Source organism: Acomys russatus, chromosome 20 (genome assembly GCF_903995435.1).
Source record: "Acomys russatus chromosome 20, mAcoRus1.1, whole genome shotgun sequence".
In the NCBI taxonomy this organism is placed as follows: Eukaryota; Metazoa; Chordata; class Mammalia; order Rodentia; family Muridae; genus Acomys; species Acomys russatus.
Window position 1 is genome coordinate 25,117,189 of NC_067156.1, and position 15,989 is coordinate 25,133,177.

At 50.1% G+C, this 15,989-nt stretch overlaps 1 protein-coding gene across 3 annotated transcripts; it reads left to right on the forward strand.

Moving 5' to 3' along the window:
- The first annotated feature begins 215 nt into the window (after positions 1–215).
- Slc4a9 (solute carrier family 4 member 9) lies at positions 216–15,661 on the forward strand. 3 transcript variants are annotated; one of them, XM_051163374.1, is made up of 21 exons: positions 216–496; positions 917–1,077; positions 1,444–1,557; positions 1,835–1,884; positions 2,029–2,186; positions 2,415–2,502; positions 3,025–3,179; positions 3,426–3,542; positions 3,709–3,883; positions 4,137–4,270; positions 4,429–4,691; positions 6,002–6,060; positions 6,290–6,478; positions 6,590–6,703; positions 8,424–8,585; positions 8,670–8,848; positions 10,697–10,769; positions 13,503–13,571; positions 13,770–13,943; positions 15,068–15,223; positions 15,559–15,661. In XM_051163374.1, the coding sequence occupies exons 1-21, from the start codon at positions 297–299 to the stop codon at positions 15,610–15,612; spliced, it is 2,844 nt and encodes a 947-aa protein (XP_051019331.1). In that variant the 5' UTR covers positions 216–296; the 3' UTR covers positions 15,613–15,661. The 3 variants fall into 3 exon arrangements, with proteins under 3 accessions (XP_051019331.1, XP_051019332.1, XP_051019333.1); XM_051163375.1 differs by having other exon boundaries at positions 8,670–8,746; XM_051163376.1 differs by lacking the exon at positions 4,137–4,270 and having other exon boundaries at positions 3,791–3,883.
- The last annotated feature ends 328 nt before the right edge of the window (positions 15,662–15,989 follow it).

Consider the following 15,989-nt stretch of genomic DNA (forward strand, 5'->3'; position numbering starts at 1 on the left):
CAGAATCTGGGGTGGGTATCGGTTGCTCCTGTATATTTATGCAAAATATAATGAGGTCAGACCTGGCGCACAGACACAAGCTGGGCACTTCTGAAAGGTCTGGGAAAGGCTAGATTAGTTTTTTAACAAACAGGCCAGCAAGGGTCAGAGAACAAGTAGAGGCGGAGATGACCAGTCTTTTCTGGAGCCAACAGGATTGGCTTGGCTTGTGCTGTGTGGTGAAGGGTATAAATGCAGCCAGCCGAAGGGCCCCTAGTACTGCACGGCTCCCAAGATCCTGTGCAAGTCTCTTTAAGATGAAGCTGCCAGGCCAAGAGGAGTTTGAAGGTCCTGGCACTCATGAAAATGTCCTTGCAGAGGAAGTGGACAGTGGCCCTGATGGTCCCTCAGACACGGACAATGGGGAGTCAGGGGTATCCAAGGACCCTCTACTCTTCATTCAACTGAATGAGCTGCTGGGCTGGCCCCATGCTCTGGAGTGGAGAGAGACAGGCAGGTGAGTGAGACTCAGCTAATTCTATAGCATCCTTCCTTCTTCAGATTTGCATTTTTTGGGCTGGAGAGATGGCTCAGTGGTTAAGAGCACCGCCTGCTCTTCCAGAGGTCCTGAGTTCAATTCCCAGCAACCACATGGTGGCTCACAACCATCTATAATGTTATCGGATACCCTCTTCTGCAGATAAAGCACTCAGGTACAATAAATAAATCTTTTTAAAATTTTGCATTTTTTCCTTTGTGTTCTCGCCATGAGACTCCGCTTCCTCTACAATATGGTTTTGAGCTCTTTGAGGTGCGATGAGGGTAACTGGTCAGGGAGGGAGATACCTCGCACAACCGGGTCAAAGGCAGCCAACTGCCCTGCCTATGTCCTAGACATGGGGAGGAGCCTCCCGGGGACACTGTCTATCCATCACAGGTGGTTGCTGTTTGAGGAAAAGCTGGAGATGGATGCAGGCCGGTGGAGTGCCCCCCATGTGCCTACCCTGGCACTACCTAGCCTCCAGAAGCTTCGAACCCTGATGGCTGAGGGTATCATACTGCTAGACTGTCAAGCTGGGAGCCTCCTGGAGCTTGTGGGTAGGCTGGGGAAGGCATTCCACTTCCCAGGAAATTTCTCTCAGTCTTAGAATCTTCCAGAACCCATCCCCATCCCTCTCCTACCCCAGAGACTGCCCATTTCTGTCACAGAGATAGTGATGGTAAAGCAGTCGGGCACGGTGGCACACGTCTGTAATCTCAGCACTTGGCAGGCAGGGGCAGGAGATCACTGGAAACTGGGCAGCTTGGCTTATTTAGTGAGACCTTGTCTCAAAACAACAGAGGCGGGAGTTCATTGTTGGCTCTTGGCGTTTCCTGAGACACATAGAAGGAGACGCGGGGGAAGGGAGCTAGTAGGACAGAGGGCTCTTAGGAGGGGCTTTGAATGTCACATCTGTTTTTCAGAGCAGGTCATCAGTGGGGAGTCACTGAGCCCAGAACTGAGAGGACAGCTTCAGGCCTTGCTTATGCAGAGACCCCAGCACCACATCCAGGCCACAGGCATCAGGCCTTGCAGAGGTGAGAGATCCCTCTTGGGGCCTAGGATCAAGACTCTGGGATAGGACAATAGCAGGTATCTTCTATGTGTTCTTGAACCATTCCTCAGAAGCTGGTGGGAATGGCGAAGCCATGAAGGTGGGAGTGCAAGGGGCATAACAGCCAGGCCTCTCCAAAGGGGTGGGCTTGCCTGCGATATCTTCTCATTTCATCTTCAATAACCCTGGAGGGTTATATGGCAACTATAGGAAGCCCCGGTGGGCCTGGCCTTAGCCACAGTGTGTTCCTGTTTTTGCAGGGTCTGCTGCCTTTGGAAATGCTTCTCATGATGAGGATGTCCCCCTGAAGGTTTGGGGCCCGTCCGTGGGCAAGGCTGGGAGGAAGATCAGGGATTAACTGGGAACTGGGGCCCCTCCACCAGCCTCCTCAGTGGTTGAGTTTCTGCCAACAACATGCCCCTCCTTCAGTGACCTCTCCTCCTCTGCCACCCAGCACCAGAACCCTTTGAGACAGAAGCTGCCGGAAGGAGCTGAGGCGGCAGCTGTGTTGGCAGGAGAGCTGGGCTTCCTGGCACGGCCGCTAGGGGCCTTCGTAAGACTGCGGAATCCAGTGGTGCTGGAGCCTCTTACCGAGGTGTTCTTGCCCAGCAGGTGAGGTGACTAAACCGGGGGCTCTTGGGCCTTTATTGAGGAGAGTGGGGTCTTTGATTCCAGTTCCCTAAGAGTGTCTAGGAAGCGCTTCCTGGGGCTTTTTCTACACAGCTGGTGTGTACTTGAGCAAGTAGGGAGGCCAGAGCTAAGTGTCAGTCAGAGGCTGCTCTTATGAGCAAGAGTGCTGCCCTGTGAGAAAGCATCCTCGAGGCTCCTTTCCTTCTTCAGGTTTTTCTGCCTCCTCTTGGGCCCTCCCACCCTGGGAAGGAGCTACCATGAAATGGGTCGGGCAGCAGCTGTCCTCCTCAGTGACCCGGTGAGTGTGGCAGGTGTCCCCCCACTCCGTGTGTGTGTGTGTGTGTGTGTTCGTGTGTGGAGCATGTGTACAGATTGTGTATGAGATCAGGAATAACAGTGATGCTGAGTGTGGCTTTGCTTCTGTAACATGGGGGCTGAAGTTTCCATGGCTACCAATGTAGCTGCATTACTGGCCCAAAGTAGACAGACACACAATAGCACAGAATGAATGAATGAATGAATGAATGAATGAATGTGTAAGTAAATCATGAATTTATCTGCTTGTAGCTGGTGTGAGCGTAGTTTTGAGAAAATACAAGTGAGCCGGGTATAGTGGCACAAGCCTTTAATCCCAGCACTCGGGAGGCAGAGGCAGGCGGATTGCTGTGAGTTCAAGCCAGCCTGGTCTACAAAGTGAGTCTAGGACAGCCAAGGCTACACAGAGAAATCCTGGAGAGAGAGGGGGGAGGGAGAATACAAGTGAAAAACACATATGAGTCTATATATGCATTTACCGTCCATTCTGTGGCCTTAAATGCAGCAATTCCAGTGGTCAGTTCGTCGGGCAAGCAATATTCATGACCTTCTGGCAGCCCTGGATGCCTTCCTACAGGAGGTGACAGCTCTACCCCCAGGTCGGTGGGACCGGACAGCCCGGATTCCCCCACCCAAACGCCTACCTTCTCAGCACAAAAGGTACCTGGGGCCCTACCATAATCCCACACAAATCTTCCCCTTGGTTATGGGTCTGCCGCGTGTGCCAGCTAAGCTTGGCATCCGCACGGTGGGACTGTGACTTGGATCTAACTTCCATCTGACCATTTGAGGGCGCCCTTAGCCGCCACCGCAGTGGCCTCCAGGGGGCGGGGCGTCGTGTATTCTAGACTCAAATCTCAGCTTGGCTGGAGATGTCAGCCCATCTGGGGTTCCCATTCTGCCCAGACTCCCCTCGGAACTGCAGGAGGTCACCGGCCTCTCCTTCCAGAGTGCGGCCCTGTCGGAGGACAAGCACCACCATGCGCCGCACCCACCCAGCCCAGAACTGCAAAGGACCGGCAGGTGAGGGAGGGCAGCTGGGTAGGAACAAGGGTTGGAATCTTCTGGAAGAGTCACGGGGCATCAAAATGTGCAGGCAATGCGGGAGGGGCGCTCCTAGATACAGAGAAAAGCAGGATGCAGGCGTGGGGTGAGGAATCCTGGATCGCTGACAACCCACGGGCGGGAGGCTCTTTGGGGGTCTTATTCAGGACGTGCGCCGGAAGGCATGCTGGTACCCCAGCGATTTCTTGGACGCCCTACACCCCCAGTGTTTCTCAGCTGTGCTCTACATTTACCTGGCCACAGTCACGAACGCCATCACTTTTGGGGGTCTGCTGGGAGATGTCACTGAAGGTGCCCAGGTGCATGGGTTTGTATCATGGGATTGCCATAAACTTTGGTGTTCCACTTGCCTGACCTCTTGGGATTGTGAGTGGGGCTGAGGCTCCGCAGAAGCTTGGGCTCCTATGCTGGGATGCAGGGTGGTGGAGGAGGAGGAGGTGGTGGTGGTGATGGAGGAGGTGGTGGTGGTGGAGGGGGTGGAGGAGGTGGTGGGGGTAATGGTGGGGGTGGTCAAGGTGGTTGTGGTGGTTGATGAGCTCTGTCCACTTGCAGGGAGTACTGGAGAGTTTCCTGGGCACTGCAGTGGCTGGAGCTGCCTTCTGCCTGATGGCAGGACAGCCCCTTACCATCCTCAGCAGCACTGGGCCAGTGCTGGTATTTGAGCGCCTACTCTTTTCTTTTAGCAGGTAGGAGATCTCTCCTACCTCACCAACCTATTGCTGGGTACATCCTTGATCGGTCCTAACTGGGTGAAAAGGGGAAGAGGTAGGGACCGTCTCTGGCTTCATGAGCATCTGACCCAGGTTAGGTGGAGAGCAGACAGCCCTGTCTCTCACTCCCACAGAGATTACAACCTGGACTACCTGCCCTTCCGCCTGTGGGTAGGCATCTGGGTGGCCGCATTTTGCCTGGCACTGGTGGCTACAGAGGCCAGCTTGCTGGTGCGTTACTTCACCCGATTCACAGAGGAAGGATTCTGTGCTCTCATCAGCCTCATCTTCATTTATGATGCCGTGGGGAAAATGCTAAATTTGGTCCATGCCTATCCCATCCAAAGGCCAGGATCGCCTGCCTATGGTTGCTTCTGTCAATACCCAGGCCCAGGAGGTGGGTGAGGGAGACTGGCACCTTTGCCTGGTGAGGTGGGAAATGGACTAAGTTTGGGAACATGTTGAGTACTTATCCAATAGCCAGCAGTCCCTCTTCTGGTTCTGGATCAATTACAAAATAGATCTACGGAGACCCCAGTGTTGTCTTTATTTCTGGCCGCCCTATGGAAGAGTGTGGGTTGTACATATGGGTTAGTGGGCTTCCTAAGAGCGAAGTCAAGATTAGACTTACCCAAGCAAGGATGGCAGCACTGGATGGGGGGCTGGGCTGCCCCAGAGGAGCAGACCTAAACACATCAACCAGGCAGCTTACTCTAGAGGGAAGGGCAGGACCAGGCATGCCTAGCCTCACTTCCTAAACTCACCAATCCAACAAATCATACCTGGGTGGAAGCAGGTAACTATGTGGAGAAGTTTCTACTACACCTGCAGAGATCCCTCCGCGTGGAAGGTAGCACAGGAACAGGGGAAAGTGTCCTGTGTAGGGAGAGGGTAGCCCTGGGGAAGACAGGTCTCAAGTAGTGTTGTACGGTCTCCAATTCGATATATATAACCAAAGATGACCCTGAATTCCTGACCCTCCTGCCTCTATCTCCAACTTCTGGGATTTAAAAAAAAATTATTTAATTTTAATTTATGTGCGGGTGTCAGATCTTGGAGTTGCAGACAGTTGTGAGTTGCCATGTAGGTGCTGGGAATTGAACCCAGGTCCTTTGGAAGAACAGGCAGTGCTCTTAACCACTGAGACATCTCTCCAGCCCAACTTCTGGGATTATAAGTAAGACCACCAAGTACCTAGCTACAAACTTGTCTTCTCTAATGTGTGCCTGATTCAACTAGTCCTGAATGAGGCCAGTTCTTTTTCTGGTTCACATAGATTTCTGAGCTCATGCACTTGGCCAATGTTTGATGCTCAGTTTTGCACTCAGCACCAGAGATACAGATGGGCAGAGAATCTAAGGACATGAGCGTATGGAGCAGCAATTTGGACACACTTAAGTGCAGCAGAGTCAGAATAATAATCAAAATTAAGAACTTTCTAGAAGGGCTGGAGAGATGGCTCATCTAAAGGTCCTGAGTTCAATTCCCGGCAACCACATGGTGGCTCACAACCATCTATCTATAATGAGATCTGATACGCTCTTCTGGTATGCAGGAGTACATGCAGATAGAGCACTCATATACATTAAATTAAAAAGAAGAAGAAGAAGAAGAACTTTCTAGTTTAGGTGGAAGAACAAGTTAGAATCCTGTGGAGAAAAGTTTCTCAAGGAAGAAGGGTTTACACCTGAATTCTCTGCTTCCCAGGAAATGCATCTGAGTGGACAAGTACAAAGCCTGAAGACACAGATGATGTCCTAAGCATGGTAAGAGAGAGCCTACTCCTAAAAAGGTCTGAGAAAGAATAGTTAGTGGCCTTCAGCTCTCCCCACCCATAGAGGAAAGAAAGCTTCATTGGTTTACGTTCATTTAGCCTATGGTTCATCCTGAGTCCCTGATGTCTCTGTGAGCTCCCCTTTCTTTGAGGTGGGTCCAAGAGTGTGGGGCACTTCCTCTGTTGCCCACTGTGCAACACCTGGTCATTCCTCTCTTCAGCACCTAGGCCTGGTCAACGCATCCTTGCTGCCTCCACCTGACTGCATCCAGCAAGGAGGCTCTCCCCGCGGCCCCAGCTGTCACACAGTGCCAGACATCGCCTTCTTCTCCTTTCTCCTCTTCTTTACTTCTTTCCTTTGTGCCATTGCCCTCAAGCATGTGAAGAACAGCCGCCTCTTCCCCTCTGTGGTGAGTGTTTTTTTTTTTTTTTTTCTTTCTGTGTGAAAGGTCTGCAAATGGGAAAGGTTAAAAAAGAAATGGGATGGCGGGCCCAGACTGAACCATCCACTATATGGCCAGGTGCGCAAGGTGTTCAGCGACTTTTCCTCAGTCCTGGCTATCCTGCTGGGCTGTGGCCTTGACGCCTTTCTGGGCCTAGCCACACCGAAGCTCTTGGTGCCCACAGAATTTAAGGTGAGAGCTTGACAGAATGAGCAGCGGTGGGGGAAGGGGATGGTGGGGCCAGCAGCTTTGGAGCAATAAGATGCATAAATTCCATACTTCTTCTCCTCTGAGCTTCTTCCTTTACTCATGATAGAGCCAGTAGAAATAATGGCTTCACAGAGTTGCTGAGTGCTAAGATGAGGCGTTGGAATAGGCCCAAGTGAACAAAGAATGCATACACAGTAGCTATTATTATCGGGTAGGTGTTGGTGGATAGGCTCTAGGTAACAGGCCTTGGGTTTGAATTCCATTTCTGCCTTTTCTTAGCTTGCTCTAGGCATCTACTTTTTTTTTTTTTAATGATTTATTTATTTGTTATGTATACAGTGCTCTGCCTGCGTGTGTGCCTTCCGGCCAGAAGAGGGCACCGGATCTCATTATAGATGGTGTGAGCCACCATGTCGTTGCTGGGAATTGCTCTTAGAACCCTCTGGAAGAGCAGCTAGTGCTCTTAACCTGAGCCATCTCTCCAGCCCCTAGGCATCTACTTTATAAAAAAAGAGTCTCATGTAGTTCAGACTGACCTCAAACTCCCTATGTAGCTGAGGCTGGCTTTGAACTCACAATCCTCCTGCTTTACCCCTCCCTACCCCGCCTCCCGCCATTTGCTGTGATAACAGGCATGCCTCACCATACCTCCCCTGAGAATTTCTTAGTCTACAAAATGGGATAATAGATAGTAGTTCTCCCATAGGCTGTTTTGGGGTTTATGTATCATAGTGTAAATAGTTACTACAGTGCTTGGCACAAACCACACACTCAGTAAATGCTGCTATTATGGCTTCTCCCTGCCACTGGCCCTACCCACTTCCACACACCCCTCTTTTTTTTTTTTTTCCACACACCCCTCTTTACATCCCTCACTGTCAACTCGGATTCAGTAAATCTGGAGCTCCTTCTGTAGGGCACGGCAGCACACAGTGCCAGACTTTGCCTGGACAATTGGAAACCTTTTCCCTCAGGCCCCACCAGGGCAGAACAGCAAGCGGGCTCTATAGGGGTGGCTTTAGGGTTCAGAACCCCAGCCAACCACCTGGGCCCCCTCCCCACCACAGACGCTTATAATCAGAGCAGACGCAGACACACCTAACCCTGCTCCACCTCTGCCCCAAACTGAGGCAGGTCTGAACCTGAGCTGCCCCATTCTGGGTGTGCTTGTGGGTGGGGGCGGGGGGTGCGCCTAAGGAGGAAGGCTGTGAATAAGTACAAAGCAGCGTGTGCAGGTTGTAGTCACCCGCTCTTCTTCCAGCGAGAGAGGGTCCCCCGCCACCCCCTCCCCCCGAACCAAAGTCTAGAGCTTATTTCTGCTCTTTGGGCTTTTTTGTGTTTGTTTGTTTTTTGAATTTTTGAGACAGAGTTTCTCTGTTAGCCTGTCCTGGACTAGCTTTGTAGACCAGGCTGGCCTCGAACTCACAGCAATCCACCTGCCTCTGCCTCCCGAGTGCTGGGATTAAAGTATTTTTGCTCTTTTAAGGCTCTGGTATACACTAAAGGAGAAATGTGTGTGTGTGTGTGTGTGTGTGTGTGTGTGTGTGTGTGTGTGTGTGTGTTAGTGTTCCCACCTAGAATCTAAGGTCTTGGGAGTGAGCAGGAGGTGGATTGTGGGAGAGTGCCAAGGTGGGGGTAGGGGTGTGCAGGTGAGGTGTTCTCGAGAGACGTTTTCCAACCTGTCCATGGAATGTCCCCTCAGCCTACACTCCCTGGGCGTGCCTGGCTGGTGTATCCTTTTGGAGCTAACCCCTGGTGGCTGAGTGTGGCAGCAGCCTTGCCTGCTCTGCTGCTGTCTATTCTTATCTTCATGGACCAGCAGATCACAGCAGTCATCCTCAATCGCGCAGAATACAGGCTGCAGGTAAGGCCCTAGACTAGAGGCAGAAAGCCCAGGGTGGGATCCAGGCTGCACTTCCAGCTTCAAAACAAGCCCCATTCCCTGCAGAAGGGAGCTGGCTTCCACCTGGACCTCTTCTGTGTAGCTGTATTGATGCTGTTCACATCAGCGCTTGGGCTGCCCTGGTATGTCTCAGCCACTGTCATCTCCTTGGCCCACATGGATAGTCTTCGGAGAGAGAGCAAAGCCTGTGTCCCTGGTGAAGCCCCCCACTTTCTGGGTATCAGGTGATGCCCGTAATCTGTACGCTGGAGTGAGAAGGGTGTGGCAAAATGGTTATGGGATGTGCAAAGTTATTTGGGTAGCTCGGATTCTTAGCTTGTGCCCTCTAAGGACTGCAGTGGAATAAGTGGGTGGTGGCTCCTGCACTCTGAGGTGGGTGAGGAGCCTCAGAAAGAGCATTATAAATGTAAAGGTGAGTATAGCCAGGGCTAAACTGAAGGGTGAGATATCCCCTAATTGTTTCCACTCAGTGTAGAAGCCTATCAAGGATGTTGCAAAGGAATCCATGACAAAAACAATTTTGTTTTCTTTTAAAGATTTATTTATTTATTATTACATATACAGTGCTCTGGCTGCACATACACCTGCAGGCCAGAAGAGGGCATCAGATCACATTATAGATGGTTGTGAGCCACCATGTGGTTGTTGGGAATTGAACTCAGGACCTCTGGAGGAGCAGTCAGTGCCCTTAACCTCTGAGCCATCTCTTCAGCCCAACAAAAATAATTTTGTAACTGTTAGGAACACAGTTTACCTGATATATGTGACATTGACTAGCTTTGTAAATTATGAGATGTAAGTCTTTTTTTGTTTGTTTGTTTTTGTTCAAGACAGGGTCTCTCAGTGTTAGCCTTGGCTGTCCTGGACTCACTTTGTAGACTAGGCTGGCCTCGAACTCACAGATATCCGCCAGCCTCTGCCTCCTGAGTGCTGGCATTAAAGGCACGTGCCACCATGCCTGGCCGAGATGTAAGTCTTTATGGCAGTTTTCCACCTAAATAAAAAATAAAAAGCAACGGCTAGGCATAGTAGTGCACACACTTAGTTCCAGCACTCAGGAGGCAGATCTCTCTGAGTTTGAAGCCAGCCTGGCCTACAAAGCAAGTTCCAAGATAGCCAGGGCCACACAGAGAAGCCCTTTCTCAAAAAAAAAAAAAAAAAAAAAATCTAAGCAAACAAAACAAAGAACAGCTATGGAGCTGGGGGCTGGAACTCAGTACTTAGCCCTAAGTTTGATTTCCAGAACCATTAAAATAAACACTCACAATGGGCTGCTGAGGTGGCTCAGTGGAAAAGGCAATTTCAGCCATGCCTCACCTCATGACTTGAGTTCAAACCCTAGGACCTGGGTGGTAAGGAAAGAACTGACTGCTGCAAGTTTCCCTCTGACCATCACATGCACACCAAGGCAGGCACATACGTATGTACATGAATGCACATACACAGTATAAATAGGTTGAGATGTAATAAAACAATTAAAAAAAAACAAATAAGTAAAGCAGGGGGGTGGTGGTGCATGCTTTTAGTCCCTGCACTCAGGAGGCAGAGGCAGGTAGATCTCTGTGAGTTTGAGGGCAGCCTGGTCTACAGAGTAAGTTCCAGGACAGCCACAAAAACCTTGTCTCAAACAAACAAACAAATAAGGGTTGGGGACAGTGGCGCATGCCTGTAATCCTAGCACTCAGGAGTCAGAGGCAGGCATGTCTTTGTGAGTTCGAGGCCAGCCTGGTCTACAAAGTGAGTCCAGGACAGCCAAGGCTACCCAGAGAAACCCTGTCTTGAAAAACCAAACCAAACCAAACCAAAACAAACCCCCCCAAAACAAACAAACCCAAACAGAACAGAACAACAACGAACCTGAACTGCTGGCAAGGCCAGGAGCCCCAGCAGGAACGCTTTGCCTTTCCTTCCAGTCTTTCCCAGAAGGCAAAGGCCCTTTGCCAGGTAACCTACCGAGGGACTCCCTCTTGTCTTCTCTGGCCGCCATGTCTGTACCAGGCCTAGGTATGGTCTCCAGCCTGGGTGCTCCAGGAGCATGCTCAGACCCAGCTAATTCCTCCTTCTCCCCACAGGGAGCAGAGGCTGACGGGTTTGGTGGTGTTCATGCTCACAGGCGTCTCCATCTTCCTGGCTCCTGTGCTCAAGGTACACATTTGCCTAGGATAAGGACCAGTGTGACCATAGCAATAGGACTGAGACTGGTAGAATACTTACAGTGTGCCAAGAGTTGCATTCTTCTTTTTATATGATTTCAATTAATCCTATGCCTGGGGCTGGAGAGATGGCTCAGTGGTTAAGAGCACTGCTTGCATTTCCAAAGGACCCAGGTTCAATTCCCAGCACCTACATGGCAGCTCGCAACTGTCTGTAATTCCAAGATTTGACACCCTCACATCACTAAACATAAATTCAAATTAAATAAATTATTTTTTAAAACATCCTTATGCCAAGTAATCCTGAGAGACACACATACTCTACAAATAAGAAACTTGGCCCAGTGGTGGTGGTGGTGGTGGTGGCACATACCTTTAATCCCAGCACTTGGGAGGCAGAGGTAGGCGGATCACTGTGAGTTCGAGGCCAGCCTAGTCTACAAAGTGAGTCAAGGCTACACAGAGAAACCCCTGTTTCAAAAAAATCAAAATCCAAACCAACCAACCAAACAAGCAAGCCCTCCAAAACTTGAAGGTTAAAATATAAAGTAATTTGTAAGTGCCCATTGAGACAGCCATTTCTCAGATTTAAAAAACCCAGACTTCTGGAGCATGGTGGCTTATGCCTGGAATTCCAGAACTAGGAAGTTGAGGCAGGAGGTTTGCTTCAAATTCGAGATTAACTTGCATACACAGTAAGTCCAGCTTGGACTATAGTGTGAGAGCCTGTTTCAAAACAAACAAACAAACAAAAAAAGCTGAGAATGGCTCGGCAAATAAAGGCATTTGCTAACAAGCCTGAAAACTTGAGTTTGATATTGGGCCTCGTCTACATGATGGAAGGTGAGAACTGGTTCCAGCAAGTTAGTCTCTGACCTACATGCTCACACACACACACACACACACCACACACACACACTCACAATGTAGTATCAATAGCAACAAACCACACCAAAATAGACCCAAGTTTGCATACTTGTAATTCAAGCACTTGGAAGACAGATGATCAGGAGTTCAAGCCCAGGGGTAGTCTCAGGTATATAGTAGGTTTGAGACCACCTTAGTCCATATAAACAAATAAAAAGTAAAAAGAGGTACCTAATTTCTAGGCCAGTGGAATAGGATGAGGGGATGCCATCATCCCCTGGGGTTCTACACTGCCTTTGTTCCAGCCCCACAGCAAGTTTGAGGCCAAGTGTATATTCATATCCCTGGGACACTTTAAAGCAAAAACTTTACTCTTTCTCAAGGTTTATGAAACTTCTGCTAGGTACCCCATTGTGCTTGGTGCCTAAGAGAGGGGAAGAGGAGTACTGAAAAAGGATATGAAACAAAACTTTACACACACACACACACACACACACACACACACACACATACACACACACAAACACATATACACACACATACACACACCTACACCTATATAACTAGCTGGCTATAGATGAAAAGGTCAAACAAGCCAAGATAGCAAAGCAGTCAAGAAGGGTGTAGAAATGTCAGACAAGAGTCGCTGGCAGGAAGACAAGAGGCAGGAGGTTAGGAAGGGCCGAGGTCATGGAGGCTGGGGAAGAGCCCTGCACTGGCAGAGCCTGATGGACCGGATGAACCGCTTGCTAAGTAGGCTGACTCTCATAAATGGTATACCAACCACTGTTCCCTGAGCTGGAGGGATGCAGTCGTGATAACATATGTACGTCTCCATCCTCCTTGGAGTCTGGTGAGAGAGGGCAGACTTTTAGACGTTAAAGCAATAGGATAACTTCAGATGACAGCTTCTATGAAAAAACCCAAATCGGGTAAGGTGATTAAGAGTGCTAGGGCTGCCCTGGTGGGAAGGTCCAGTGGGCAAAAGCACTTGCCATGCAAGACCGATGACTCCTACTCCCACAAATCGACCTTTGGCCTCCATACACAAGCTGTGGCACACATGTAATACAACAGTAAATAAATATTTTAAAATCTTTGCAAACGCTGCCATGGCTACTTCAGAGAAGATCTTCTCAGGGAGAAATGAGATGAAGCATAAATGGATATTAAGTCCAAGTACTTGATTATTTGATTAATTGATTGATCGATCAGTTGGTTGGTTGAGACAGGGTCTCACTTTGTAGCCCTGGCTAGCCTAGAACTTGCCACATAGACTAGGCTGGCTGTGAATTTATAGCCATTTTCTTGCCTCTGCCTCCCACGCGCTGGGATCACAGGTGTGTGCCACCACACACCAGACTAGAGTAAGCTTTTAGGAGTTAAGAATAGTAAAACAAAAGGCTTTGAAAGGGTGAGGAACAAACACCAGGGTGTGAATGGAGGGAGGACCCACCTGCGGAGCACGTAGAGCAGAGGGCAGTGTGATGGATAGGACAAGATATGGTGGTGCAATGTTGTAACTGCAGCATTCAGGAGGCTAGGGCAGGAGGGTGTGGAGTTCTAGGCCAGCAATATACCAGGATGGAATAAAAAGACTGAAGAGGTAGGGGCAAGTTACTTTGTCTCTCAATTTTCTCACCTATCTGGAAAAATGCAGAAAATAATGAGTGACCTTATATGATTGACATGGAAAGACTTGATGAAATCAGGCATGTGAAATGTGGGGGGAAAGAAGAAAGAAAGAAAGAAAGACAGACAGACAGGCCTGGCGGGTTCCAGGCTGGAGGCCTAAGGTGGGGCATCTGAGAGGCTGGAGGATGAGTGCCTTTGCTCTCTCTCTATTTCTTCCTACTAGTTCATCCCGATGCCCGTGCTCTACGGCATCTTCCTGTACATGGGGGTAGCAGCACTCAGCAGCATCCAGGTGAGCTCGGTACAACCACCTAGCAACCCCAGTCCTACCCACTACCCTGCTTCTCCTGGACACAGGACCTCTGCTGCCACCCTCTAGATGGGGAGGCCAAGGACGCCTTCTTCCCTCCCCACTGCCGTGCTTGTAGCTAACAGTGACACCCTCCAAATCACCCCACCGCCCTGCCTTCTTCTCCTCTCATCCTCCCAGTTCATGAAGAGAGTGCAGCTGCTGTTGATGCCGACAAAACATCAGCCGGACATGCTGCTCCTGCGGCACGTGCCTCTGGGCAGAGTTCACCTATTCACAGCCGTCCAGCTTGCCTGCCTGGGTCTGCTTTGGCTAATCAAATCTACCCCTGCAGCCATTATCTTCCCACTCATGGTAACTCGGAGGGGAGTGTTACATGGTTCTGGGAGACTCTGAGCTTGGGGAGAGTGGTGGCGCACGGCCTTTCATCCCAGCACTTGGGAGGCAGAGGCAAGCGGATCGCTGTGAGTTTGAGGCCAGCCTGGTCTACAAAGCGAGTCCAGGACAGCCAAGGCTACACAGAGAGACCCTGTCTTGAAACACCCTTCCCCCCCCAAAAAAGAACATTCCTTCTCTTACTTTCTCTGGCTCTTCCTGGTTTGGAAATCCTAAGACCAAGAGAGATGGCTGAGGGATACTTAGAGATGAACTAATCCTAGGAAACTAATTTGGGCTGCTCCACAAACCCCCCAAGTAACCGGAGCAACGTTGACACACTGTTAGTGACGTTTACCAAGAGATAGTTAAGAGCCACTGGCTTGCCGGGCATGGTGGTGCACGCCTTTAATCCCAGCCCTAGGGGGGCAGAGGCAGGCGGATCACTGTGAGTTCAAGGCTAGCCTGGTCTACAAAGTGAGTCCAGGACAGCCATACACAGAGAAACCCTGTCTCGAAAAACAAAATAAAACAAAGCAAAAACAAAAATGAAAATAAAAATGGATGTGGTTGGTGGTGAACATCTGTAATTCCAGCATTCAGGGGGATCACAAGTTCGAGGCCAGCTTAGTCTACATAGTAAAGTTCCAGGCCAGCCAGAGCTACATATTGAGCTACACAGTGAGAATATACATCTAAAAACATACGTATAAATGTGTGTGTGTGTGTGTGTGTGTATGAATGATGGATCACACTTGTAATCCCAGCGTCAACTTTTTCTTGAGATAGGGTTTCTCTGTGTAGCCTTGGCTGTCCTGGACTTGCTTTGTAAACCAGGCTGGCCTCAAACTCACAGCGATCCGCCCAGCATCAACTCTTGAGAGGTAGAGGATCACTCAGGGTCACCCTCAGCTACATGCCAAGTTCAAGGCTACCCTGAGCTACATAAAACCTTGTTTCAAAAACAAAGCAGTATCAAACAGACAACACAGGACCTATTTCCGTAGAAATGAGTTAGCCTTCAGTGAAATAACGGGAGGTGTGAGACTGCCAGGCCCAGCTGGGGTTGCTGAGAGCCCCTGGGCTTGCTTCTCTTCCTGCAGTTACTGGGCCTGGTGGGAGTCCGGAAGGCACTGGAGTGGGTCTTTTCGCCACAGGAACTCCTCTGGCTGGATGAGCTCATGCCAGAGGAGGAGAGGAACATTCCTGAGAAGCGGCTGGAGCCGGAGCACTTGTTCAGTGGAGATGACAGCGAAGATGTAAGCTTTGGGCTGAGTCCTAAGAGGAGAGGGAAGGGTTGAGAGGTTGTGGTCCAAGGCTGTCCCTAAAGTCTAATGTCTCAACTCAACCTTTAGGCCTGATCAACACAACCCTTTGCCTTTGCAGAATGAGGGCCTTCCGGAAAGATTCCTCCCCAGGCAGGGTTCTGGGTTATGAGCGCATAGAGGTAGAGCTGTGCACACAGCTCCCTGAGCTAATTCTCAGTGCTGATCTTTGTTTTGTTTTGAATGTTGGTTCATAGCCGGCTGCTCAGTCCCTTTATTCTCTCTCTCTTTGTCTGTTCCCAAATTGTCTTTGGATGTTTCTCCCACAGTCCGAACTGATGTATCAGCCAAAGGCCCCAGAAATCAACATCTCTGTGAACTAGCTGGAGTCAAGAGTGTGGAGACCCCGGGAAACACACACAAGGTGAGCGTGCAAGGCGAGGAAACGCTCCTGGTGTTGAGGGAGGAGAGCTGTGGGGTCAGGCTGTGAAGCCTCCTGTTTGCTGGACGGATATCCTTGTTTTCCACGTGTATATATACTCTGTAGTTGTGGAGGAAGCAAAAGGAACTTCCTGGAGGGAATGAATTCCCAGGGGGCAGTTCTGAAGTTTGCCAGTAGAGGGAGTCCAAGCTTATTCCACACAGATCCCAGGAGGTGAAGGTGTAGAGAGGCAGAGGGAGGGGTGAGGCGCCCGCAAGGGGAAGGGGAGGGAGGGAGAATAAAGCCTATGCTCCTCTCCTTTGCCCAGGAGCCTCCTGC